A 26,707-nucleotide genomic window follows, 5' to 3' on the forward strand; every position below is an offset into this window, starting at 1 on the left:
AAGTTCTACTTGGTTTCTACTTCTAAAAGGCAGGTAGTGAGTCTATATGGTAAAAAGTCCACTGTAATGTTAAGTGTATGAGCTACAAAGTCAGATAGTTGGGCCTAATTTTCTCTTTTGATACCAACTGGAGAAAAGTGCTCTGAATAAGCCTTCTTACACAGTTCTAAGGAGAGGTATATCTGGGCTTTGAGTCACAGCACAATAATAGGTAGAGTGGAAGGAGAAAGGAGAACTCTTTCATATTTCTGTATGACTTGAATTTTTTAATGGTCAGCATTTATTCAATGAAATGTAAGTCTTTTAAAACAAATTATGCAATTAAAATTTTTTAAAAAAATTTTAAATAAACAATAGGGAAAAAAGAAGACCCCTGAAAGTTACTGATTAATAATTATCATTACAATTCCAAAGTCTGTTTTGGCATCTAAACCCCCTAGACAATTCCAACCAATCTCACTTTTCAAATTCTAGACTAATAAAATCTCTTTTAATTACAAATGTACACTTCTACAAATAAAATCTATCTTTGGAAGCTAATCTGAGAACCAAAAATATAAAATTATAAACCTAATTATACTCAAAATGTTGAGAAGTATTTACATGCGAGGCCATTAATTGTATCAGACAATAGTCATCAACTGGAGATAAAGCATTCTCCTGAAACAGCACAATTCTGATTTTCAAATACTTGAGATTATCTGCACTTATACCAAAGTGAAGCATAAAACACTCAAAATCACTAATCTGTTTAGTTTAATTTTTAAAACGTGTGTGTGTGTGTGTGTGCGCGCACGTGCACATAACACCACACTTGGGGTGAGAAAGTGTAGAACCTGGAAAGAAGTGAATAAGCAAACATGAAACATGTCAACTCAAAAAGGTTGTACATCAACATCTTAAACAATGAACCAACAATCTTTTGGGGAGAAGCCACAACTAATTACTCCAGGCAGCTCTGGAGTTTATACCAAATCCTGAAGTTTATGCCAGGATTCCGGCCCAGGCTGCCTAGCTCAAGTCAGGCATTCAAATGCTCTTAACCACTATGCTCTCCTGGATCATCTCAAAGCTTTGGTTGAACATCATGGCCAAGGCATTTAATTAAACATGAGCCATTCATTACCACAGTACTATACCATTAAAAGCAATGCCATTTTTCTCGTCAAACGTCTCATCAAATGTAGTGACATTTTGTGGTGGAATTGTTTTCCTTTGGTAGCAACCAGAAGAAAGCAGGGTCCATGTTGTGTGGTTTATCCTTAACTCAAAAATTTGCAAAAAGAGTTTGAGAACCACTCTTTGGCATGAAAGTTCAAAAGAATAACAAAACACAATGCAATTTCTCATTTAGACATGTGCCAGGAACAGTACTGCCCCGAGGGAAGCAAGAGAAAAAAATATTATTTTTACAAAAGTATATCTATTAGATAATCTAACATAGCTTATGGGAGAAAGAAAAACCACTGCAAATTCAGGGTGCATAATTTCAAGCAGAACTTTTAACAAGAGAAAAATAGGCAACAAGGAGAGAAAAAAAAAATAGAAATGTCTTTGCAGGTTAAATAGAGATAGTATCACCTCTACCCCCAATCACTGTCTATAGCAGGGCTCAGAAAACTAAGACCAAGGGCCAACTTGATCCACTGACTGGTTTCATAAATAAGATTTTATTGAAACACAGCTCTGCCCATTCATTTACTTATTGTCAATGGCTGCTTTCAAACTATCATGGCAGGGTTGAGTAGCTTCATCAGAGACGATACAGCTATATATTTACCATCTGCCTCCTTAAAGAAAAAGTTTGCCAACACTTATTTTATTTCTTTCATAAAACTTAACACTATCTAAAATTATTTATTTTTTGATTTACTCAATTATTGTCTGACTTCCCCATTGGAATGCAAACTTCATGAAGAAAAAGACTTTGTTCTCCATATTTCTAGCACCTATAACAGTGCATGGCACGTAAAAAGCACTCAGTAAAGATGTTGAATGAATGGCATTTATTGAGAGAAAGGAGAACAAACATTACCTATCTTCCCATTCTCTCTTTGTTGCACTATTCTCCCCCCTAATCCACCAAAACAAGTCCTCTCAATTAACCATTGGATTTATCATGTTGATAAATCCAATGGTTAATTCTCAGTCCTCATCTTATCTGACTCACCACCAGCACCTGACCCGGTTGGTCTACACCCTTCTCCATGCAACTCTCATAACACCACATTCTCTTAGTTTTCATCCTACCCTAGTGGCCCTTCCTTAGTCTCCTTTGCTGGTGCTCTCATTTCCCCAACCTCTTAATGCTGGCATGTTTCAAGGCTAAGTCTTTGAGACTTTTCTCTCAGTCCACACTCATTTCTTTGTTAGCTCATCTAGTCTCATGACTACTCTTGGGCATTTCAAACTTAACTAGTCAAAATCCAAAACCATTCTCATCTTTCCCCCAAAAGCTGCTCCTTTACAGTCTTCACCATCTCAGTAAATGGGAATATCATCCTTCCTGTTGCTCAAGCCCCAAACTCTTGGGAGTCAACCAACTTTCATGGTGTTACACCCAACATCCAATCTACCATCAAACCCTGGTGGCTCTATCTCAAAAATATATTCCAGGTTCATGATCACTTCTCACCACCTCCACTGCTAACATCTTAGTCCCTTGACAGTTTCCCTGCTTCCACCCTTGCTCCCGTACAGTCTACTCTCAACAGAGCAGCCAGGGTGATCATGTCTAAAATGTAAATCTGCAAGTTGCTGCATGCTCTAAATAACTTGCTCTAATAGCTAGTTAGCTGTCTTTCACACTCAGAGTTAAAATTCTTACACAATTTGGTCTCCTGAAACCTTTTTGCCTCTTTGTTCCCTCCACTCCAGACACACAAGCCTCCATGCCTATCCTACAGCATATCAAGCAAGCTTCCATTTCAGCACCTTTACACTGGCTGAAAGCTTGGTCTAACTGAATGAACCAGGACTCCTGAATCAGGCACTTCCATGAACTACTGTGTCATCTAATTCACGTAACAACTCTGTGAGGTAGGTGTCAATACCCCCACTTTACAGATTAGGAAAGTGAGGTTTACAAGCCACCTATCTAACAAGTGATGGAGTTGGGGTTCAACTTCCATTAGCCTACACAGAACATGAGCTCTCAGTGCAGTTTGGGGGGCCTAGGAGAAGAGGACTCAGTCAGTGATATTCCTCTGAAGTACCAGTGACTCCACGTGTGTGTTGACAGCTAGAGAAGGATGGTGAGAAAGGGCAGGCAGAGAGTCAGGATGAGAACCAGAGAGGAAGCTACTCAAACCAAGAGTGGAAAGTTTCAGGGAAAAGGGAGTGGTGTCAAATGGAAGTGAGAGATCCAGAAGCCCAAGAACCAAGCACATTCCTCATAGTAAACCACATCTGTGGTAGACAGCGACTCTGATCTTGATTTAATTTAAAAAAAAAAAAAGTATCTTCTCCTGCCAATGATATTGGCCAGAGATATCCCTGCTAGGTACTGCCACTTGTCTGCAGCAAGTGTGTGAAAACAGTCTGTAGTTAAGAATGTGATTCAGCAACACAGCTTCACACCTAGGTTTTCCTCTGGCCTAGTCAGACAAAGTTTGTGCGTGCGGTGGGGTGGGTTAGGGGGACGACTGCCCTTTAAATTTCAGAAGGCAAAGAAAACAGCAATTATCTTCTTCCTGACTCCCTGTGGCGGTGTGGGACCACCGCTGCCTACATCCCAGATATTCTGTAAGAGGTCAAAGCGGTAGCCAAGCGCGGAGGGTGAGTGTCGGGCCTCGCCCCAAATTCTTCCAGCAACATTTCGCCCATGCTCCGTTCCTCTACGTCCCGGTCACGATACGAACTCCTTCTCATCCCCATCCCCCAGCCATATCCCGGTCTGGCCCCAGAAAAGCCCCACACCCCGCAGTGGCCCGGGCATAAAGACCCCGCCTCACCACGGCTCCCGCCACGGCGTGGACCAGGCTTTCGTAGGACAGCACGGAAGCCATAGGTGCGGTTCCCGCAGACCTGGCCACAGTTTTCTCGCAGGAGCCGCAAACAGCCGAACGGAGTAACAAGCGCCGGAGCCCCGGACGGTAACGTCACCAGCTCCAACCCCTCAGGCCCACCTCCTCCAGAACTACTTCCGGGTCATAGGGCGGCCGCCCTATCTCCCGGCCGGAGGCCGCAGGGGAGGGAAGAGGGAAAGACGGGACTGGGAACGCCCCCTTGCCTCTGATTGGTCCCCGGGCCTTGCGCGGGGCGGGGCAGCACGGTGCTGCCCCTACCACGCGGAGCGGTGGGTCGTGCCGAAATTCAGTACGGGGTGGGTCAGCTCCGACTTCCCCTACATTCTCGGCACCTGGCCGGTCGTACTTCACACCTACTGCCAACACTGGAGACTTAAGAAAACCTGGACAGCCTCCTTTTTCTCCACTTCTCTCCATAAGACAAGATGGAGACAAGCAAGATGGGGGACTCATCTTCCTGTTTCTCTTTTGAGACTTTACTCGTATTTTCTCTTGCTAGTATTTTTAATCACATTCTGGTCAAGAGGAAATAAATGTTGATTGGGCAAGGTTCTCCCCTCTGAAAAACCCTGGTGGGAAGAGAACTTGAGCTTCAGGAAATCAAAATGATCAGATGGAGGTGGGAACAAACTAGTAGGCACACAGGAAAATCATTTGACCTCTTGGTTTCCTCCTTTGTGGAATGACAAGTGTTAATACCGTGAGGATTAGAAAAGTTAATTCACGTAGACGTACTTTATAAAATAACGAAGAAAAAAATTTTCCATGTTACAAAGCGAAAACTCAAACTACACAGAACTAGAAAAATAACATTCTACCCCTCACCAACAAAATACTGAGAGACACCAGGTTTCAGGACTTCAACCTCAATTACTCGAGCACCATAGCTTTGTGCGTCTGCCTGTTTCAGTACCAGTAAGTTTACTTTTATAATATCCTTGCTGATAGTCCTTGACTGCTTGCTACAGCCAGGCCCAGTGCTTTACGCCCTTTATCACATTTACTCCCAGGAGAGGGCCCCAACAATGTTTACCTGGTCATGTTTTCACAAAATTTGCAGAAAATATTTTAATTGCTATTGGTTAAGATCCCTTTCCACTTAAACTCCCTTTCATTTACAGTGGTGCTACAGTGACGACAGCTAAGTTAAAAGCAAGTTTGGGCACACAGTTGGATTTAGAGATATTTATATGTATTAATACAAGGTACTGCTAGATGTCCTATTTTAGGAATCGCTTCCAGGAATACTCCCACCACTCCCTAAGGTCATGACATGAGGTGCAGGTCCAAAGTCAAATGAAGATAGGATTCTGGCAGTGGAACATAGAAGCTTGTCCACTGTAAAATTTAACCAGAGGACTCAGTTCTCACAGACTCCTACTTAAATTGGAAGCTCTCTCAAAAAAAAAAACTGGATTATGTAGCATACAGATTTATAAACACACTTTACAAATACTTTCCCTTTATGATGGTAATTGAACACTATTTTTCAGAATTCCCATTTGTCAGGTATGACCTAGAGCAGACAGCACGTCCATCTGTGTGAAATCTTTTGCATCCCAGCTATCAAAAAATATTTTGATCAGGATGGAATTATCTATTCTATTGAAAACACAAAAGTCACATAATCAGAGTAGGCAGCAGAAAATGTAGCAATTCCATAGGTATATCATTTATTAAATGGAACTCTCTCTATAGTTGTGATGTTTGAGATATTTCCAATTTCTAAAAATCGTGTAACATTTTGCTCGTTCTAAACATTCACTTTCACATCTCAGTATTCCTAATTATATACTGTTTTTCTTAAAGAGGGCTCCCTGAATTATGTAAGCATTAAGTCCCACACTACATAAACGGTATACTAAAAATTTAGCATCATTCTGTTCACACCCATACCACTATTACAAAATAGTTAAAAATAACCTAGCCATAACTGATTACCTTCCTATTTGTTTACACACTGCCATATGGTCAGGTTACTTACACCGCAACCTGAAAATGTCGTGATCTGCAAGTGAACTACTTAAGGACATCCTGATTATATACCAGATACCTAGAATTTCATAGCACTTACACACGAGTTTATGCTAATTCTATTTACCTCCTCACTACTCTGGTTCCACCTAATACTTAGAATCCATAGTTTTAAAACTTCTGCCAACACGACATGCCTTACTCAGTTTAGATTTGACTTCTTGACGTTTACCAGCTATCCTTAACTATATTTTCCTATGTACTTTAGGGAACGCCCCCCCCCCCAACTATATGCACTCCAAAGTATGCTTTATTGGTTGTAAATATTGGTACATATTAAATTTTTAAAATTACTGCACCAAACTTTTTAAAACTAGTTTTTTATTGTCCCTCTAATTGGGCCCATCACAAGTGGACTAATAGCACAATTATGCCATCAGACTTCTATTAGGAAAAACCCCCGTGGAGGTGCATTATCAGCACCAATGATATGATATGCCGTATTTAACTAATGCCCTTCAAGTGTACATTTAGTTTTCAATTTCTTAAATGAACAATTCTGCAAGAAGCAACCTAGTACACAGAGGGGAGGCAGCAGAGCATAGAATTCAGGAACAAGGCATTTGAAGCCACACGCCTGATGAGAATCTCAGCTCCACAAATCAACAACTATGTTATCTTGGACAATTTACCTAAGTGCTTCAGTTTCCTCATCTATATAAAATGGGGAGGAGTACTCACTCTTGTGGTCATTACCAGAATCAAGTCAATACTTGCAGAATAAAAGTGCTTGGCACAGATTAAGTACTACTCACCTGATGTATGTGCCTACTTGGGTGCATTAATTTTAGATATGAGCAAATCTCTAAAATACTGCTTCTCCCTTATCCCATTAGGCCAGTATTTCCTAGTGTGGCAGATTGCTAGTTGTTACTCTGGGTCTTTTCTCCATTTCTCTGTAGTAGTAATTATTTTTGTTGGGTACATGACCACACAGCTATGGAATATTTTCTAGGCTTACTTGGAGCTCAATATTGTCTCAAGACAAAACAAAAATGACCAATGGGATATGAGGACAGAATGTTACGTCCATGGATTAGCATCAGTATCTCAGCATACACTTCCCTGGTGCCTTCTCCAGTTTTTTTGGGCTAGATGAGCACCAGAGCAAGCACCTTTGAACACAGCAATGGAAGCTCCCTTCTGAATACGGCACAAGTGCTTACCTCTGAACTGTGACCTGAAGAAATGTAAAGCTCTGTTTTACTTAAGCTAATATATTTTTAGGGGTCCTTGTTAACACTGTATAATCTGAAGTCTACTGTGCTTAGTAAATACCTTAGGATTAGTGATAGAGACATAAAACAAATAGAACATGTGCTGAAAAAAAGGGGAGTGGTGGTGGGAAGAGTCAATATCCAGTCTGAAGCCACACTTTATTTTTAACGTAGCTAGAAATATCCAATAACTATATATTTTTAAGCAGAAAAAAAGTCCTTTAGTTTTCCTTCATATAGCATCATTGGCACAAGAACAGAACATTTCTGGTTTAGAAATGTTCAGTTTCTACAAAAATGAAGATGTACTTGTATTAACTTAAAAGTCTAAAAAGCACAGGATACATTTTCAGACCAATTTTACTTTTACCCACTTATGGTAATATGTGCAATGTTAGAATGTACTTAGGTAATGTGTAAATCAAATGAAAAATCCAGAAGCAGCTGGTCCTGAATTACAGCACACACTGGAAATTTTGAGAAAGGAGAACACATATTAACAAAAAGAACACCAGCAAGCTCAAACTCAAGTTTATATGCTGAGTATTTTTAAAGGGTTTAAAAAGCATAATCAGCATACAGCTTTTTCTCACTTAACAGATGCATTTCTATTTGCTTGCGTACAGCAAAGGGTAAAAACTTGAATCAACTTACTTATGATTTCAGAAATGTATTCCATGGAATTTACTTCACTGCTCCTACCATTGATTCTTCAAATAAGCAAAGTACAGAGGGTCTCATCCCTTGAAATTGCTTTTAAACTAGCACTTTACATTGAAAAATAAGTAGAAACCTAGCAATTCCTGGTACAGTGCCTGGACTTAGCCTCATTTAATATAAGAATTGGATGTACAACAGAAAATTTATCATTTTCTTTATCCTTGGAGGAGAGGGAAGGAATAAGGAAAGGTGGGCACATGGGTGCAGTACTTAAGAGCTGAATAGAACAATGCATCCTTCACAATGCTGAGAACTCCACAAAGAACCACCATGAATCTCATCAATTTTTTCAGTTCATGCTGGATTAGGAATTTAGATTCCCCTCTTTGTGTATCAATTAATTCAAACTTCTCCAAAAATTAATACTACAAGATAAACTCTAACTGCAATAGGTATTTCCTAAGCAGGAGACCAAACACCAAAGGGAATCCCTTCTTCCAACATCTTTTGGTATGTTTTCACCAAAGAGGAAATCTAACACTTAGATATGAAATCTCTTGGCCAAGAAACTACAGCTATTATGGGTATTACCCTACAGAGCCACTATTTGTATTACATATTAAATTAAACCCAGCGCTAAATATGCTTGCATAATTATGCTGTGAATGATGATAGCAGTGATGACGCTAGTGAAAAAGCATCATCTTTACCCCAAGAAGAGTAAGATGAAAAAAATGTGAAAACAAGTAGAAAGCAGACAAAGAGCTGGGCATTTTCTGATCTGAAAAGAACATTTTAAACATAGAAATACAAAAAGAAAAGTATTCCCTTATTTCCCCTGTGTGGAAATGTGAAACATTTATTTTAGATATCAGACAACAGAGCTAAGTAATCCAATTTTACTGCAGCAGTATAAAAATCATCCTTTCACCACAGTGTAAGATTTAAATACATCTGCACAAGGGTACACATTCTATAAAATGTAGTAAGATTACTGCTGCCCTGCCAAGTACTTCCAGTCCCTACCCAGGTCCTACTGCAATACTGGTGGTCCCAACAGTTTCATGGAAGCAAATCATTAAAAATAATAAAGCAATTAAAAAGACAAATCAAAATGCCTCAGTGACCATATATCCAACTCAAACTTTATCTATTTAAATGTTACATTTGCCTCCCACTAATAAATCTTTATTTCACTCAAACTTGAATAAATCTTCCATACTGAAGTATCTTCCTTGCCTAACTAATTCAAAGGAAAAAACCAAAATGATTAGTAAAGAAAAATGTAGGGATTAACACACCCTTTTAATTTGTTTTAAATATTTTTAAGATTTAAAAATTGTTTAAAGTTTTAAATTTCTAGTAAGAAAACATTATCTGAATGAATACCCTAATGGCAAACCACTATAAAATGTTTCAGCTGCATTTGGAGCAGAGGGGTAGGGATTATCTTCAAAGCACCCCAGCTTTCTTCATGAGAAGATCAGAGGTACACTGGTTTGTATTATTGCGACATCCATTAGGTGATGTAAGTTGCTTTTTCTTCAGCAGGGGCTTTGTCAGAAGGGCATTATGCTTGACCTCCAAATTTGGCCGACAATTTACTGATGAGATTCATAACCTTTGGGTTGCTCTGATATTTTGACATATTTGCCGGGTTCTGAGCCACATCCTGGAAGGCCACCATAACTTCTGGATCCTGCAAAGAAAGGGGTGTGTGTGTATATATATATACACACATATATATATATGTTTAGTATTAAAAAAATGTCCTATGGGTTATCAATTTTGTTATCCTAAATCCTATCTCTTTATTCAGACCTTTAAATTTTGTCATGGCTAAGTCAACTCAGGTTTGGACAAGTCCCTGAAGCGTAAATATTATTAATGTGTACTTCCAAGTCCAACTCAATGTCACTTCAGACAATGAAAAAAAAGATATACAATTTTGATACAAAGAAAAGGACAACGGGATGTAATTATCAACTATTACAGAGTATTTCCCTATAAACCACTTTTAAAAACTTAAGCTACTCATTCTGAAAAAAAGAATATGAATGTCACAACTGCATAATAAGCTATTTGGTAATTCAGCTCAATAAAATGTGGCTAACAGAGTAACCTTAACCTGTCTCCACAGAGAACTATGAAAGAAATGCCTCAGTGATATAAAGTCCAACTCTGTTCTTCCAAGTCTTACCTGCATGGCTGCAAGAACCTCTGGATCACTAAGAATTTCACTGAGCCCAGGCATTCCTGCCATTCCAGGCATGCCCCCTCCCATTCCAGGCATTCCTCCAGGAAAATTACCAGGCATTCCGCCAGGAAAGCCACCTACAGGAATAAATGAAAGATCTGTATAGACACCAAGCATATTCCCAAGCAGTCTGAAAGTACACTATTTCCTCCTGATTAAAATAACACATGTGCATGCACAAAGAACAAAGGTGCTACTGAACACAAAGTAGTCTGAACATTCTAACTGGATGTAACAAGAGACAATTTTTTAACATTAATTATTTAAAAATAAGGCTGTAAATATTTTTTTTCCTAGTAACAAGACTTTAAAAAGAAAACTAGTTGGCTTCCCTGGTGGCGCAGTGGTTGAGAATCTGCCTGCTAATGCAGGGGACACGGGTTCGAGCCCTGGTCTGGGAAGATCCCAAATGCCACGGAGCAACTGGGCCCGTGAGCCACAACTACTGAGCCTGCGCGTCTGGAGCCTGTGCTCCGCAACAAGAGAGGCCGCGATAGTGAGAGGCCCGCGCACCGCGATGAAGAGTGGCCCCCGCTTGCCACAGCTAGAGAAAGCCCACGCACAGAAACGAAGACCCAACACAGCCAAAAATAAATAAAATAAAATTAAAAAAAAAAAAAAAGTGTATGTTTAATAAAAAAAAGAAAAAAGAAAAAAGAAAACTAGTCTTACCTCAGAGAGAAAACTAACAGTCCCTTGGAATTATAAAATTAAGAAGTCTCGTAAGTCACCTCATATCTTATCTTCTCATTCTTTAATATTATTTGTCTGTTTCTATTTAAATTCATAAGAGTTTAGTTTTTTTTCCCCCCAAAAACTATATTCCCCTAAGCTAACTGCTTCCTTCAAGAACTACCTGAAATGCTTATTATAAAAAGCTGTGGATTTTTGGGAGTCCCCTGGTGGTCTAGTCATTAGGATTCGGTGCTTTTCACTGCCTCAAGCCAGGTTCAATCCCTGGTCGGGGAACTGAGATCCTGCAAGCTGCAGGACTCAGCCAAAATTTAAAAAAAAAAAAAAAAGCTATGGATTTTAATCTCCACCCTGAACTGCCTCAAAATTTCTGAAAGTAAAACTGAAAATCTGCATTTTTAACAAGCAGTCCTGGTGTTTCTTTTTTACACTGAAAACAATGCTCTAGTAAAAAAGTTTAATTCTCCCAGTAAATTTTTAGATTACAAACTCAAACTTTTCTACTCAGTTTTTCACTATCATAAACCTTTATGTCCAGTGGAGATATTCTAAAATCACAATTAACACCAATATAGGGACATCCTAAAAAGAAATAGAGGTAATATTAATCTACAGATCAAGGGTCATTACAAATAAAGCTATCATAAAGAAGAAACACCTATAACACAGTGATTTCCATCTGTCTCAACAATACAAACGTGCCCATAAATAACTAACAATCACAGATAAGGAGATCTAATCGGGGGCTGAAAACAACTTCTAGCTTCTTATGCTACTGCTGACTTTTTAAAACTACTTTCTACAAAAAGTGACCCAAGGCAACAATAGTTAGCCAGTCTGCTTGTCAAATCCATATAATAAAACCCACATAACAAAAAATTCTCTCTAGTACTAGTCCACATTAGTGGTCATTTTCTAAAACAAAGGTACCTGATATAAGATATTATAAACAGAAAGTAAGCTATGAGCTAAAATTTATTTTCTTGCTTTTTCTCCAAGTCATCCCCAATGTATGCTCCTTCCTTTTTTTTTTTTTTAACGGCCTTTTTTTTTTTTTTTTTGAGTGCCTTTTTAACAGCTCTTCTACCTGTATCGCATAGGCCTCTGCTATCATTCAAGGCTTTGCCTCACTAGTAATTTCTGATCACTTGACATTTGCAAGAAAGGGAAGAATGTGTTGATATATTAATTTTACACTGGATGCAGAACTTTTTGTGCTTAATGATTCCATGCTTTTACCTAGTATCCTCATGAATATCAATGTATAATAGAACAAAATTCCATTACGGCCATTTAGGAACACTCTAATTAATACTTACATCATAATAAATTCTTAAAGTCTTTTAATAAAATACAATGCTCAGACCTCAGTAAATTTTATCTATTTTTAAAAAGTATACTGCTCAGAATATGAGGAAAATAATGTACTGTATTTCCACTAACAAAATTTTTAACGAGAATGAAACTTTCTAGAGGCTGACATTCTAAAGACTCAGTGTTCCAGGGACTAATGGTACAAAATACAATATACATACCTGAGCCTCCAAATCAGAATATTACCCAATTATTTACAATATTAAGAGTTTTAATTTTTCTTTCAAAATACCTGGAAAAGAGCCATACTGAGCTCCTGATTGTCGTCTGGCTTCTTCCTCCTTTAATACAAAAAGGAAATAAATTATATAACAAGAAGGGGGAAGTCTGCTGTCCACGCCTACCTTATCCATGCAAAACCATGAAAAAACTGTAAAATAAGCTAGTTAGAGGACTTACAAGAATGACAAGTTTCAAATGGCAATGTTGGACTAAAGGAGACACCCCATCTCCCAAAAAAACAATTTTCAATTGGATTCTCAATGAGTTAAGTATTACTTTTGGTAATGATTTCAAGTAATATTTTTGATTTGTAACTAAAACTAAAAAATAACTAGAGTCAATTTTAAATAGCTATCAATCCACTATTAAAACGGAAGTAATCATAAAACTTAAAATATCAGGGCTTGCATCCTAAAGAAAGCAAATAATACTGCCAAGTTTTAAATTAATTACTTAATCAGGAAAAAGTCGATTTTAGGAGAACACAAACAAGGATATAAATTGGTGCTATACAACTCACTTAAGAATTTGAAGACTAAGCAACGAAGGGAAGGAAAACTTCCTTTAAGTAGTATCACTATCCTACAGAACTGCAGCCAGCTCTTTTTATTTAGGAAGAGCCAGGAATTAGAATGATATCCAAAAAAGTCTGATCTACTATATTTCGCTTTAATGGTTTAAGTATAGAAACCTTACCCTCTGGGCTCTCTCATGTTCTTCCCGAGCCTTTTTGACCCTTTCTATTCTTTCTTTGATCTCTCGCTCTTCACGTTTTCGCTCATACTTTCTCCGATGTTCAGCAATTTTCTGGGCCTAGGGAAGAAACAGCCACAGAAAAATTTATTCTCTGAAAGTTGAATAAGGTCAGCACAAATCAATGGTTTTGTTAAAGAATTACTTTTCTTTGTGGAGAGATTTAATTCAACACATAGTTGTGAAAAATGGGTTAGATTTACCCTATAGAAAAAGACCTATCTCAGGCTTTAACAAGTCCACTGTGAAACAAAGAAAAGAGGCTGGGATTTGAAGTTAGAGAAAAATGTTAATTTCAAACAATTACCTAGTGCAAGGATGACAAATAGATGTCAAATTGCATGACAATTTTTGCCTGATACCTGCCATGGGAAGGCAGAGATTGGGAACACACATACCAGTTACTTCCCACAGTCTAACTATACTGAAGTTTTCCTCATCAATAAAATGAGGGGGCAGGGAGAAGTATGTTAGTCTTAACTATAAGAATCAAGAGAAAATATGTACCAGGCACTAGTACATAGTCCATGCCAAATATTTGGAATCTAGTATTTATTCACAGAATAATATAAACGTAAGAGATTCATATTCAACCATTATTTTAGCTTGTTTATGATTATTTTTTAAGAACCTTGTGTTCTAGAATATCTCATCCGATAACCTTGCTGAGTTAGCCCTGTTACAAAAAGAAAGAAAATCAAATCATCTGATAGATTAAATTCAATAAAACTTCCACCATCTTAAAGCCTCTGATAGTAAATTCTTGAACTTTCCACAAAGCTGAAGGATTTACCATGTAAACGCACTAAGTTGTTTTAACTAACAAGTTTAGATAGAAATAAGGACAAACCAGACTCAATCTTGGGATGCATTTTATAAATTTTCTATTTGTTCTTTTGCTGTAAACTTGATGCCCCTTTTCCATTTCTAACCTTCTGGTTATAATTTTGCAGGCTTGCAAACAAAATAACATAGCTTGCTGTAATACTGCATGAGAAATTAAAGCATGAAAACCCAATGAGATTTCCTGAGTTCAACACAAATTTAAGTGATTACAGATTATATAACTTCCAAAGATTGTTTCTTTGCATCTGCTTTGCAGTTAATTTACTGCTAGGGTGTTAAGTACTAGAGCCAATTAGTAATGACTTTTCCCTTCTCTACTTTACCATACCCTTGGTTGAACTTCTTTCAGCATTGCACTAGCATCTTCATCATAATCCAGCTTACAGGCAAGGGCAAGATCATGGGCAGCTTCTTCCCAATGGCCCAAAAGTCTGAAACAGATTTTAAGTAATTTTTGGAGCCTTTTACACATATTCACTTATGTAGCATGGTGTCTTACTTCCTTATTATAAAAAAGGACTGTTACAGAAGAGGTTTAGATATTCAACTACAAATTTTCATGAACCAATTCAATTAGTATGTTCCACTCTATAAAAATTTAGGAGTTTAAATTTCCTCTATGGTAACTGTGAAGCTGTTCTACTAAAAAATGTTTAAAAGCTTTTAAAAAATTGTTTTAATTCACAGTATTATGATATTTTAAAAAATTATGTAGAGCCGCAACTTTCAACTCATTAAAAACAGGGTTAACATGATGCGTATTCAGCATGCTACCTTCTATATGGGATAGAAAACAACACGTGTGCACATTTTATTTAAAAAGGAGAGATGGGATGGATCAGAAACTAAAGGCTGGTGGAGATAGGTAAATATGGAGTAGAGGAGATAGCAATGGAAATGAGACTTCTCTGGGTATACCTATTAACTCAGTTTTGACTCTTTAAACATGCAAATGTTTTACATACTCAAATAAGAAAATTAAATCAGAAAGGACAGAAATAAAGCAAGCCCAAACCCTGAATACAAACAGAAATAAAAAGAGGCTAATTATTTATCACATTGACAACATAAACCATACAGGAAAAATTAATTCAAGTAATTTTTAAACCAGTATGCTGACTGTATATCTTAAGTGAGACATATTCTAGGGATAAGAAAGAACTGCAAAATAAACTTTACCTAAAGGGTATATTATTTTTAAGGCATGTTTCTAGGAGAATACTGTCTAAAATACAAAATGGAAAACATTTAATGTTGAATTTTAATTGAGAATATCAGTGCAAACTCAAAATTTCTCTATTTCTTTCCCTAAAATCATTATTTTTAAATGTTTTTTCTAACTGCTAATTGAAATGACAATGACGATATCCTGGAAACAATAAACATACCTAGTGGCCAAACTTCAGTATCCACAAAATAATCCCCACTAAAACAAACCAAGATTTTCTGGAGAAATGGTCTATTCCAAGTTGTTTTTTTAAACGGTTTTCTTTGATGTTTTATATATATATATTTTTTTAATTTATTTTTTATTTATTTACTTTTTTGGCTGCGTCGGGTCTTAGTTGTGGCACGTGGGATCTTAGTTCCCTGACCAGGGATCGAACCTGCATCCCCTGCATTGGAATGCAGATTCTTTACCACTGGACCACCAGGGAAGTCCTTGGTCTATTCCAAGCTAAAGTACAAGATGAGTTCTTATACCAGAAGGCCAAGAAATGCTCAAAGACTAATGGGGTCGATCTCAAGACAATCAACAGCAATGCATGACCTTTCATATACTTAGAGAGCGTTAATACAAATTTTCCAATCTTTTACCTATATCTTTGACATATGTCTTCATAATCACTAGAGCTACTTTTTAAGTCACCTAATACAGTTGGTCCCAAGCATATTCATCTTCATCTCCATCCACACTTGAAGCACAGTACCTTTTCAATCCATGTAAGATGTAAATAGCACAGGACATTTCATCCCAAACCACAAAGACTCATCTGTATATTAAGTTTTGCTTCCAGGTTTGATTACTGATCGGGGTTAAATTCACCTCTTTATTTTCCCCCTTATCTGACTGTTCATGTGACCTAGCAGCGACCGAAGTAGTCTGAAGCTAGTATATTCCTTCTTCCATAATATATTGGTTGTTTAATGTTAAGTTACAAAGTCTGAAAATAACAGAAAGTTTGTAAGACACTGATATAAAGCCACTCTCTTTACTTGGAGATAACTGAGAAAAATCCTTACCTTACATTTGGCTATATGTGGCCAAAAACTGTTAACACTGGTATTCACTGAATGGAAGCAGTGGAAAGAATTTTTATTTTCTTCCTTGTTCCTTATGACATTCTCTCAATTCTACATATTGAGCATGTATTATATTAAAATTAAATCCTTAGGCAATTTTTTAAAGATTTTTTTTGATGTGGACCATTTTTAAAGTCTTCATTGAGTTTGTTACAATACTGCTTCTGTTTTATGTTTTGGTTTTTTGGCTGTGAGGCATGTGGGATCTTAGCTCCCCAACCAGGGATCGAACCCACACCCCCTGCATTAGAAGGCGAAGTGTCTTAACCACTGGGCAGCCAGGGAAATCCCGCAATTTTTTTTTTTTAGATAAGGTATATTGAAACATCAGATTTAAACTTAAAGAGCTCTGAAAATAATTAAGCCTCATTATTTACCTGTGTGCTTTCCCTCGCCACTTGTATGGCTGAGCAGAATCAGGATTTATTTCAATAGCTCTGTCACAGTCTCGGATGGCAGCATTTGGCTTCTGTAATTTGATGAAGACACTAAAAAATAAGTATGATATTAAAAAGTATTCATTTCAAACAGTAACTTTTTGGGGACTGCCACAGAAGCAAATCTATCTAAACAAATAAGCAGAAATTAGTTTTTATTTAGAGTTCTCACCTCGCTCTCTTGGCATACAGAATGGCCAAACGAGGATTTAGCTTGATGGCATCTGTGAACAAGTCAATGGCTTTCTGTAGTTCACCTAAAGTGAAACAAAAGTTTATTGAGAAACAGTGGATAAAAAAAAATTAATAAAAACTGTTGGTCTCTTAAATTAGCCTTTCACATTTCCCTTTTAGCCCAGTAAGACTAGTTTCTAAATTAACATACAAAACTGGCTCTTCAAAGCAAAATCTTTAACCATACCTATACTGTAAATCACTCAAGACAGACAATTTTGGGGAACATAACCCCCCTAAAAAATATGAGAATACCACATTCTTGGTAGGACTCATTGGCTTTTAAATTTAGATAAAATCAAATGATAAGTCAATTTTATTCTATTAATTACATTTTCTTTTATCCATTAAGTTAAAAGGATAGGGCTTCCCTGGTGGCTCAGTGGTTAAGAACCCGCCTGCCAATGCAGGGGACACGGGTTCGAGCCCTGGTCCAGGAAGATCCCACATGCCGCGGAGCAACTAAGCCCATGCGCCACAGCTACTGAGCCTGCACTCTAGAGCCCACGAGCCACAACTACTGAGCCTGCGTGCCACAACTACTGAAGCCCACGCACCTAGAGCCCATGCTCTGCAACAAGAGAAGCCACCACAATGAGAAGCCCGCGCACCACAACGAAGAGTAGCCCCTGCTCACCGCAACTAGAGAAAGCCCGCGCACAGCCATGAAGACCCAATGCAGCCAAAAATAAATAAAATAAATAAATTTATTTTAAAAAAAGGATAAAATTAAAGTTATAAAGGAAAAAGTACCCCTACTAAATTCATAGGGCTGATAAAAAATTCAAGAAAACTATACATATCAGAGACCAATAAAGTACAGCTCACAAGCCAAAAAAAAAAGAAAGAAAATTAGAACTGATGAGAGACCATACCCATATTTTAAATTCACTTATTGTAGCCCATTCTCATAGTTAGCTTCTTTTATTAATCCCTTCAATAAAGTCATTTAACAAATAAACATAATAAAGAATTACAAGAGTTCTTTGCACAAAGTCTAATTCTCGGAGACAGGAAACATGGGGAGACACAAGACAAGCAGAATTTTATAGTAAAGGCCACAATTCACTATGAAAAACATTTACCCAGTAAACAGAACTCATGAAATGCAGAAAAATGTTCTGTCTTATCAGTCTTATTAGTTACTACTACAAATGTCTATTAGAAGTTATTACACAAGGATGTCTAACAAGCAACTCACATCTACCATGTTCAAAACTGGAACTCTTAATTCCTACCCCATCTCCAAATCTATTCCCCAACCCTACATTCCCAACTAAACAATTTTATGTATATATAGTAGGATAACACAGATAAATATATTAGAGACAAAGATTTTGACTCTAAACTAAATGGCTCCTCCGTTCAGTCTAGTTTAGAGGTCAGCAAACATTTTCTAGGAACGGCCATTTAATAATTATTTTAGGCTTTGCAGACTCTAACAATTTTAACTATTCATCTCTGCTGTTTTAGTGGGAAAGCAGCCACCAACAAAACATAAATGGGTGTGGCTATGTCCCATTAATTTTTTATAAAAAGAGGAGGCTGCAGTTTGGAAACTCCTGATCTACCTCAAGCCCAAAACCTTGGAGTCATTCTTGATTCCCCAATCTGAAACCAAAATCCCTGTAACTCTACTTTTAAAATATATCAAGAATCTAACTACTCCTCACCTTATCAGCCTAGTCCCAAGGTTTCCACACAGCACAAAGAGACACAGGACAGTTTATCTAGCACCACATGAACTACTGGCTTGATATAGTTCACAATTTCAACACTGAATCACTATATTCCTTTTGATAGTACCTTTGAAAAAAACTGTTTTTAAGAAGTTTCGGGCTTCCCTGGTGGCGCAGTGGTTAAGAATCCGCCTGCCAATGCAGGGGGCACGGGTTCGAGCAATGGTCCGGGAAGAGCCCACATGCCGCGGAGCAACTAAGCCCGTGCGCCACAACTACTGAGCCTGCGCTCTAGAGCCCTCAAGCCACAACTACTGAAGCCCGTGCACCTAGAGCCCGTGCTCTGCAACAAGAAAAGCCACTGCCATGAGAAGCCAGCGCACTGCAACGAAGAGTAGCCCCTGCTCACCGCAACTAGAGAAAGCCTGCGCACAGCAACGAAGACCCAACGCAGCCAAAAAGTAATTAATTAATTAATTATTTTTTTTAAAGAAGTTGTTTCTATGATAAAAAAGCAAGAACTGTAGAAAAAGAGATGTGGAGCAGTGAGGGTGGCCATGTCCAATCTGATTCCAAGATCTGAGAAGCTGTTTAATGCCCAACATATATCCACAGCTTACTGGAAAATAAACATGGTTATTAAAGAATTAAATTAAATATATTTTCTTTCCATTTGTCTGTATTATTTTTTTTCAAACAATCACTAACTTGTTAGGACATAGATACTTATGAAATTGTTTGAACCTAACTACATTATAAACTAAACTTTTATGTATTTCTTTTGGCCTAGGAGTGCTGTGAAAAAAGTGAAAATGGTGAGGACACTATAAACAGAGCAAGTTTGGGAAACTCTGCCCCAATGCAAGCTATCATCATTAGCTACCTGGACTACAAAAATTTCTTCCCTCCCTCTGTGGAGTCATGAAAATGCACCTTAGATTTGTTGCAGTGAGCACAACTGATGGAGATCGCCATCTTCTAGGCTCAAGGCTATACTCCATAAGCTGCTCCCAGCTACTGACTGAATACAGGAAGGATAACCAGGTAGGCCCATTCTTGTGAGACGTGCAACTCCTCTAATGGGCAACCTTGGCTTGCCTAGACTTTTAGAAACACACACACAGTTGAAGACTTTCCCTACACAACCTTCCATCTCTCCTACAGAGGGGTAAGACCTACATGATAGCCTCACTGTCTTCCCAGACTCCTCCAGTTCTCCCTGCTCCCCCACCTTCCCTCACAGGTATTTTCCTAATATACCTCTGCCACACCAACTCATGTCTTGGCTTCTACTTCTCCAATGAACTAACATACCCTTAATCTGTCCCTAAAATCTGATCTACATAGAGTAGCAAGAATAATCCTTTTCAAAAGTAAATTCTTCTCACTATGAAACTCTCCTAGTCAAAAAACCCTCAATGGCTTTGCATAATCAAGGATAAAATCCTAAATCCTTAGCATGATCTACCAAGTTCTTTAGTGAGCTGTCAATCATCTGTCCTCCTCACCACCTTCCCACCACCCATCTCCCACCCTCAGGCACTTCTCTGACCTCAACTCTATCACTCTTATCCCTTCACTGAGCACACTCCAGATAGTCTGGCCTTTCTGCTATTCCTTGAACACGTAACTGTCCCCAACGCTCTCCCAATTAACCTCTGTATTTGTTCTCCCCTATGTCCCCAAAAGCGCTTCTTTACACGGCTTGCTCCCTGCACTTCATCAGGTGCTTTCCTGACCACCTTATATAAAATATAGCTTCCATCATTGACTATCCCTTTACTCAGCTCTATTTTTCTTCATAGCACTAATTACCACCTAACTTTATATTATAAATTTGTTTATTTTTGTTCTCCCAAAATATAAAGTCCACGAAGTAAAGAACTTGGTGTGCTTTGTTTCCCGCTGTATATCCAGCATCTGGAACATGGTAAGCCTTCAATAAATACTTGTTGAATAAATATATTAAACTGAAAAAGCATAACAGAAATACCTCTAATAATGTGACAGCTGGAAACACTAAGGACTTAATAAGAATAGTACCAGTACCTTAATATTAGTACCAGGTACTATTCTAGGCATATTATACACATTTACTCATTTATTCCTTATGACTCTATTAGGTAGGTATTATTATCCATATTTTACAAGGGAGGGAACAAAAACAGAGGCAGAAAGAGTAACTTCTCTAAGTTTACGTAGCTAGTAAGCCCCAGAGCTGGGATTCAAACCCAGGAACTTGGGCTCCTTAAACCCAGGGTTTAACTATATTCCTGCCTCTCAGACCCCAGGTGGGGCCTGAACCTACAATCCCTAGCTTATAGTACTAGTGTTTTATCCCTGTAAGATACACCATAAAATTGTACCTATTATAAAGTTAGAATTAGGCTATATCTACACATAAACATAGCTTGGAAAAAAATAAGGAAAAACAAAAATGTGACTTATTAGGTGGTGGCTGTTTCATTTTCACTTTGTTAAATATTGCTTAGACAATATATAAGTAAATTTTAAAAAATACAAGACAATATGCCAAAATAAGTGACAAAAATAATGAGTTGATAGTATGGCACAGTAAGATCCTGGGCAAGTCAAAACCCCTCTAAGCCCTCAGATTATTCACTGATCTGTAAAATGGGACTAGTTTGAGATTTTAATGAAATAATGCACATTAAAATATAATAAAACTGGCAGGAATGTAGAAGGCACAATTATATGCTAGGTAAATAGAAATCTTAGGTGGTAGGGAAATGAAGAAAAGATTAGTGTGGAAAAGGAATGGTCAGGAAGAGAAGTGGCTGGGATGAATTGATGGGTACAACTTAAAAGTTGAAATAGGTGAAGAAGAGCTTTACAAAGAAGCAAAAGTAAAGGAACATTCTAGGAAAGTGAGGTCTGGCTGGAATGGAAGGTTAATACTCAAAAGAAATAAGGCTGGGAAGGCAAAATATAGGATCTGACTCTAGCAGGTCCAATGCTATGATGAGCTTCAAAATGTATGCAAAAGTTAGTCACAGGTTACAAGCAAAGGAGTGTGTACCAATAAAAACAAGTTCTAAATAAGAATAATCTAGGGACAGTGAAGAGAAAGCAATGAAGTAGAGACATGTCAGGTAGACAAACTATTAAGGTAACTGCAATAGTATAAACATATAAGGACCTAAGCTAAGAAGGTGGTGGGATTACAAAGCAAAGGAACCTGAACAGCAATCAATACTGAACTCATTCTAAAATAGTCATCTTCTAAGTCTAAGGATGAAGTACAAATGCACAAGAGCATTATACAATAGCATCTATTCAATGATGGCATTGTGACACACTACACCACACAGCTATAAAGGGGTTTGCACAGTACCCAAGTTAATAAATAATTTGTTCTTATAAATTTTAACTAATTAAACATAATAATACTACCAGCACTCTCCCACTCTGATAGGATTTTCTGAAGGGGTTCTAACAGGCAGAGACTAGAACAAGAGTGTTATATCGATGGACAATATTTGTCAAGGGCATTACTATGTAAAAAGTTGAGGATCATTGATCTAATACCACTTTTGGGGAAAACCTTTCAGCTTTTATGATTATTATTTTTTCAGGTTTTCCCATCAGGCTTTTATTATAAAGAAGGTTCCAAAGCCTCTTGTCAGTGGAGAAACACTATAGTCAGGAAAGTACAGTCTTTGAGTTACAATCAGGATCTGTACACGCCCTGAGGCAAGATAAATTGATACCTGTGATTTCAGCCTCTTTATTAATGGGAAAGGGGTGAGTGGAGGACAGGACGCTTTCTTCTCCAGTACCATATACTCAATAAATTTAAGTTCCCTTCCAGTTTCCCACCATTAACAGGTACTGCAGCAGAGAAGTAGAGAAGAGAATAGTCAGACTACTATAGGAAATGTAGCAAAGAGAAAAAAAAAAAAAAAATCACTCACCATCATTTAGGGCATCAATGGCAGCCACTTTTTTATCATTTGCCTGATCCATCATCTCCTCAGTTATCTATGGGGAAATTGAAGATCAACTAAGAAGTAGTAGAAAAGCAAAGGGAAGGAGGAAACAATTTGGACTTTCTTAGGGATGTGGTAGTCACAACCCCCATTTCCACTCATTCTTCTCTGGTCTCAAGGGAACAAAGAGGATAATTATAATAAAGGATTAGTAAGAAATCTTATATAAGGATACATTTTAATCTTTCATACTAAATAATAAATATCATTCCCTATACTCTGCCCTAGACATGACTTTTGCTTCCCTCCATCCCGATTTGAGCAGGTTTTTCTGCCCTAGTTTTTACCAAATCCTTTCTAGTTATTCACAAGTACAGGCATAGCTCGTTTTATTGCACTTGGCAGACAGCACTGCACTTTTTACAAACTGAAGGTTTCTGGCAACGCTGTGAGTCTACTGGAGCCATTTTTCCAACAACATTTGCTCACTTTATGTCATTTTGGCAATTTTTCCAGTATTTCAAATTTTTTCATTATTGTATTTGCTATGGTGATCTGTGATGTTACTACTATGACTTGCTGAAGGTTCAGATGGTTAGCATTTTTTAGCAATAAAGTATTTTTAAATTAAGGTATGTACATTGTTTTTTAGACATAATGCTATTGCACACTTAATAGACTACAGTATAGTGTAAACATAACTTCTACATGCACTGGGAAACCAAAAAATTTGTGTGACTCACTTTATTGTGGTGGTCTGGAACCTAACTCACAATGAGATCTTGGAGGTATGCCTGTACTAAAACCCAGTCTCCCCACAAGTAGAAAAGCTAGCTCCTGAGAGGCTTGAATCTTAGAAGAGAAATGTCTCATTCTTTTGGTCCAATGAACATCTATTGAGCACCTATACTAGACAGAACAAACACCGTACAAGATGCTGACAGTACAATGATTATTAATAACGAAAACATATAGCAAACAACGTCCTACAAGAAGCAATTTCTTTAACAAACAAAAATCCACTCTATCACCATCACTGTAAAATATTACTGAAGGTGCTGGCTAATCATTAAGAAAATGATTTGATACGTTTAAAAACTGGAAGGAAAATACCAGCTGTCTTTATACATACCTAGAAAATCTAATAGAACTGACAAGCTATTAGACCTACTATGACAATTCAGTAAAGTTCTCTTTACTGAAGAGAACAACAAGAGAATACAAGAGCAACATAAAAAACAAACCCAGAGTTCTTCCACATCAGCAACAATTATAAAATATAATAGAACAAGATACCATTCTAAGAGCACACAAGACTTCATGGGAGGGAGCGGGGGAAAACATAAAATTCTATTAAAGGACACAGATATATACCATGCTCATGAAAAAATTATCAACTGTATCAATCTACCCCCAAGTTACTCAATAAATTCAAAGCATTTCCAACAAAAATCCCTACAAGTTTTGGACAAACTAAAACTTTTTAAAAGAATAAAGGAAAACACACTTTGCCACATAGTAAGACATCCTACAGAGCCAGGATAATTTGCAAAAAGACGACTTCAGTTTATGGCAATATGATGCACATGATACTCTGAACAAGTCTAAAACACATCTTTTATCAATAAAAGCCATCTTTGGCCTAAGAATGTAGAAATCCTCAAAGAACAAAATAAAGTGAAGGCTTGAAATCCAGCCAGGCGCCAAGTGCTTCATCTGCTTTCACCCTTGTGGAAGGTGTCAAACCGGGTGACCCTGCAATTCTATTTTTGAAGATAGTACAGGACACATGAAACAAAGTCTAGATTCAGGTGAAACAAATATATGTTGTCTAATCAGACATCCTCCAAAACAAATCTGGAACCCCAAATGCCTATACCCACAGGCATAATGGTATACCAAAAATAAACCTGTCCCAAAGAGGGAAACCTATATAGAGGGAAGAAAAAGAAATCTCCCCTGAAAATTCATAACCACAAGCCAGCCTTTCCACTGGAATTCACATTACTTCTGTAGTTAAATAAGCAATGAAAAAACCATGTTGAGAATTTGAAGTGATTCTTGAGCTGGTCGCACCAACTCAGCGTCTTGATGGAAGCAAACATCTCTCTCTTTGGAGGAACACACCTTCTACTCAGGTCTCAAAACCTTTCCACAGGTGAAGTTTACAAGAACTCATGGTCAACTCACACACACAAACTACAGTAAACAAAGTACCTCAATGAGCAAGAGTCAGGAAAAATAACAGGAGAATAAGACCAGCAAAACAGTCTGATAAAGAATTTAATGTGTTTAAGAAAATAAATGCAAGTTCTGAAAATGAGTAAGGATCAAGAGACTTATAAATAACCAAGTGGTCTTTAAAAAGAATCAAAGAGAAAGTATCAAAATGAAAAACAAGCATTCAAACTCAAACATCAATGGAACAGCTGATTAGACAAAGAAAGCATACATAATTCGTCAGAGTGATAAAGAGATGGAACTTAATAGTGAAAAAGTCTGTATCTAACTACGGCTCCAGAATGAGAGTAGAGAGAATGGGAAAGAGGCCATTTTTGAAAGAGATACTAGCTGAAAATATTCCAGAGCTAAAAGAGTTAACAACCCTAGGATTTACGATGCCCAGTAAACCCCAAATAGGATAAATAAAAAGTATTATAAACCTAGACACACCAAGATGAACGGCACCATCAATAAATAGAACATGATTAATTTTTTTTAAAACAAATGTTGACAAAGTATTTATATTCGTTTTTAACAAAGATGCACAACATCTTTATGGAGAAAAAGTTAAATTATTTAAAGACATTAAAAAAGACCTAAATAATTGCAATCATTGTTGCTTTTGTTGTGGTCATCCATGTACAATGCTTGGTGTCAGTCTATTTATCTCTTGTAAAAATAAAATACAGTGTGTGTGTGTGTGTGTGTGTGTGTGTGAAAAAAAAAAAAAAAAAAAGACCTAAAAATAAAACAGATATCACATTCATGGATAATCTCAATAATGAAGAGATGCAGCTTCTCCATATGTTAATTTAGATTTAATGCAATTCTAACGGAGGGGGGATAACAATCTGATTCTAAAATTTATATGGATGAACAAAGGGCCAATCGCAACCAAAAATACTCCTAAAGGGTTGGGGGTCCTTGCCCTACAAGATAACAAGACTTAAGCTATATACAACAATGTGTCATTAGTGCATGGAAAAAAATTAGACAAGCAGAACAAGAAAACACCAAAACAGACCCACACATATACAGAAACCGTGTATTCTGGCATTGGTGAGGAAAAGGATTTTTCAATTATGGTGCTGATGGTTAAAGGTGAAAGGCAAACATAAAATTTTCAGAAGGAAAAAAACAATATATTACAGCAATTATAACCTTAAGGTAATAAAGCATAATATATAAAAGAACTTTCAATTTAACTGCATTAGAAGATTTTGTATGGGGGGAGGGATAAATCAGGAACTTGGGATTAACATACACACACTACTGTATATAAAATAGATATCCAGCAAGGACCTACTGTATAGCACAGGGAACACTACTCAATATTCTGTAATAACCTATATGGGAAAAATTCTGAAAAAGAATGAATAGATGTGTATGTATAACTGAATTACTTTGCTGTACACCTGAAACTAACAACATTGTAAATCAACTATACTCCAATAAAATTAAAAAATTTTAAAAAAGACTTTGTATACTAAGACAATGTAAAGAAAGTGAAGAGAAACCACAAACTAGTAGAAAAAAATGTGGAGCACACAGACGACAAATTGTTGGCATCAATTGTTAGCAGAATATAAACTGAATTTAAAAATCAGCAAGAAAGAGATGAACCAGTAAAAAAAAAAAAAATGGGAAAAGTCAGAATAAGACTTCACAAACACCTGTGAATAACTAATAAACATGAGAATATGTCAACTTTATTAGACATCAGGAAAATGCAAATTTAAAAGCCACAAGGATGTATCATTTCACACAGTAAGGTTGGCAAAGATGAAATATGACAA

General features: G+C 37.2%; 2 protein-coding genes across 5 annotated transcripts in view; both read right to left on the minus strand.

The window, feature by feature from the left end:
- Positions 1–4,176, minus strand: part of SLC25A17 (solute carrier family 25 member 17) — a 46,825-nt gene extending 42,649 nt beyond the window's left edge. The window contains exon 1 of one of the 4 annotated variants that reach the window (XM_082350117.1): positions 3,954–4,176. Coding sequence is in view for 2 of the 4 variants with exons in the window: in XM_082350115.1 (XP_082206241.1) it covers positions 3,954–4,007 (54 nt within the window). In the remaining 2 variants the exon portion in view is untranslated. The remainder of the gene's footprint in view (positions 1–3,953) is intronic. The other 3 variants (XM_082350115.1, XM_082350118.1, XM_082350116.1) reach the window with 3 other exon arrangements.
- A 3,245-nt stretch (positions 4,177–7,421) lies between these two features.
- The window catches only part of ST13 (ST13 Hsp70 interacting protein), a 29,350-nt gene continuing 10,064 nt past the window's right edge, over positions 7,422–26,707 (minus strand). The window contains exons 5-12 of the mRNA XM_082350119.1: positions 22,674–22,740; positions 16,998–17,082; positions 16,766–16,876; positions 14,413–14,515; positions 13,182–13,298; positions 12,496–12,544; positions 10,140–10,273; positions 7,422–9,638 (exon numbers count right to left, since the gene is read on the minus strand). Coding sequence (XP_082206245.1) covers positions 9,510–9,638; positions 10,140–10,273; positions 12,496–12,544; positions 13,182–13,298; positions 14,413–14,515; positions 16,766–16,876; positions 16,998–17,082; positions 22,674–22,740 — 795 coding nt within the window. The 3' untranslated portion in view covers positions 7,422–9,509. The remainder of the gene's footprint in view (positions 9,639–10,139; positions 10,274–12,495; positions 12,545–13,181; positions 13,299–14,412; positions 14,516–16,765; positions 16,877–16,997; positions 17,083–22,673; positions 22,741–26,707) is intronic.

This window comes from Balaenoptera borealis (genome assembly GCF_965194805.1).
Source record: "Balaenoptera borealis genome assembly, chromosome: 13".
NCBI classification, from domain to species: Eukaryota; Metazoa; Chordata; class Mammalia; order Artiodactyla; family Balaenopteridae; genus Balaenoptera; species Balaenoptera borealis.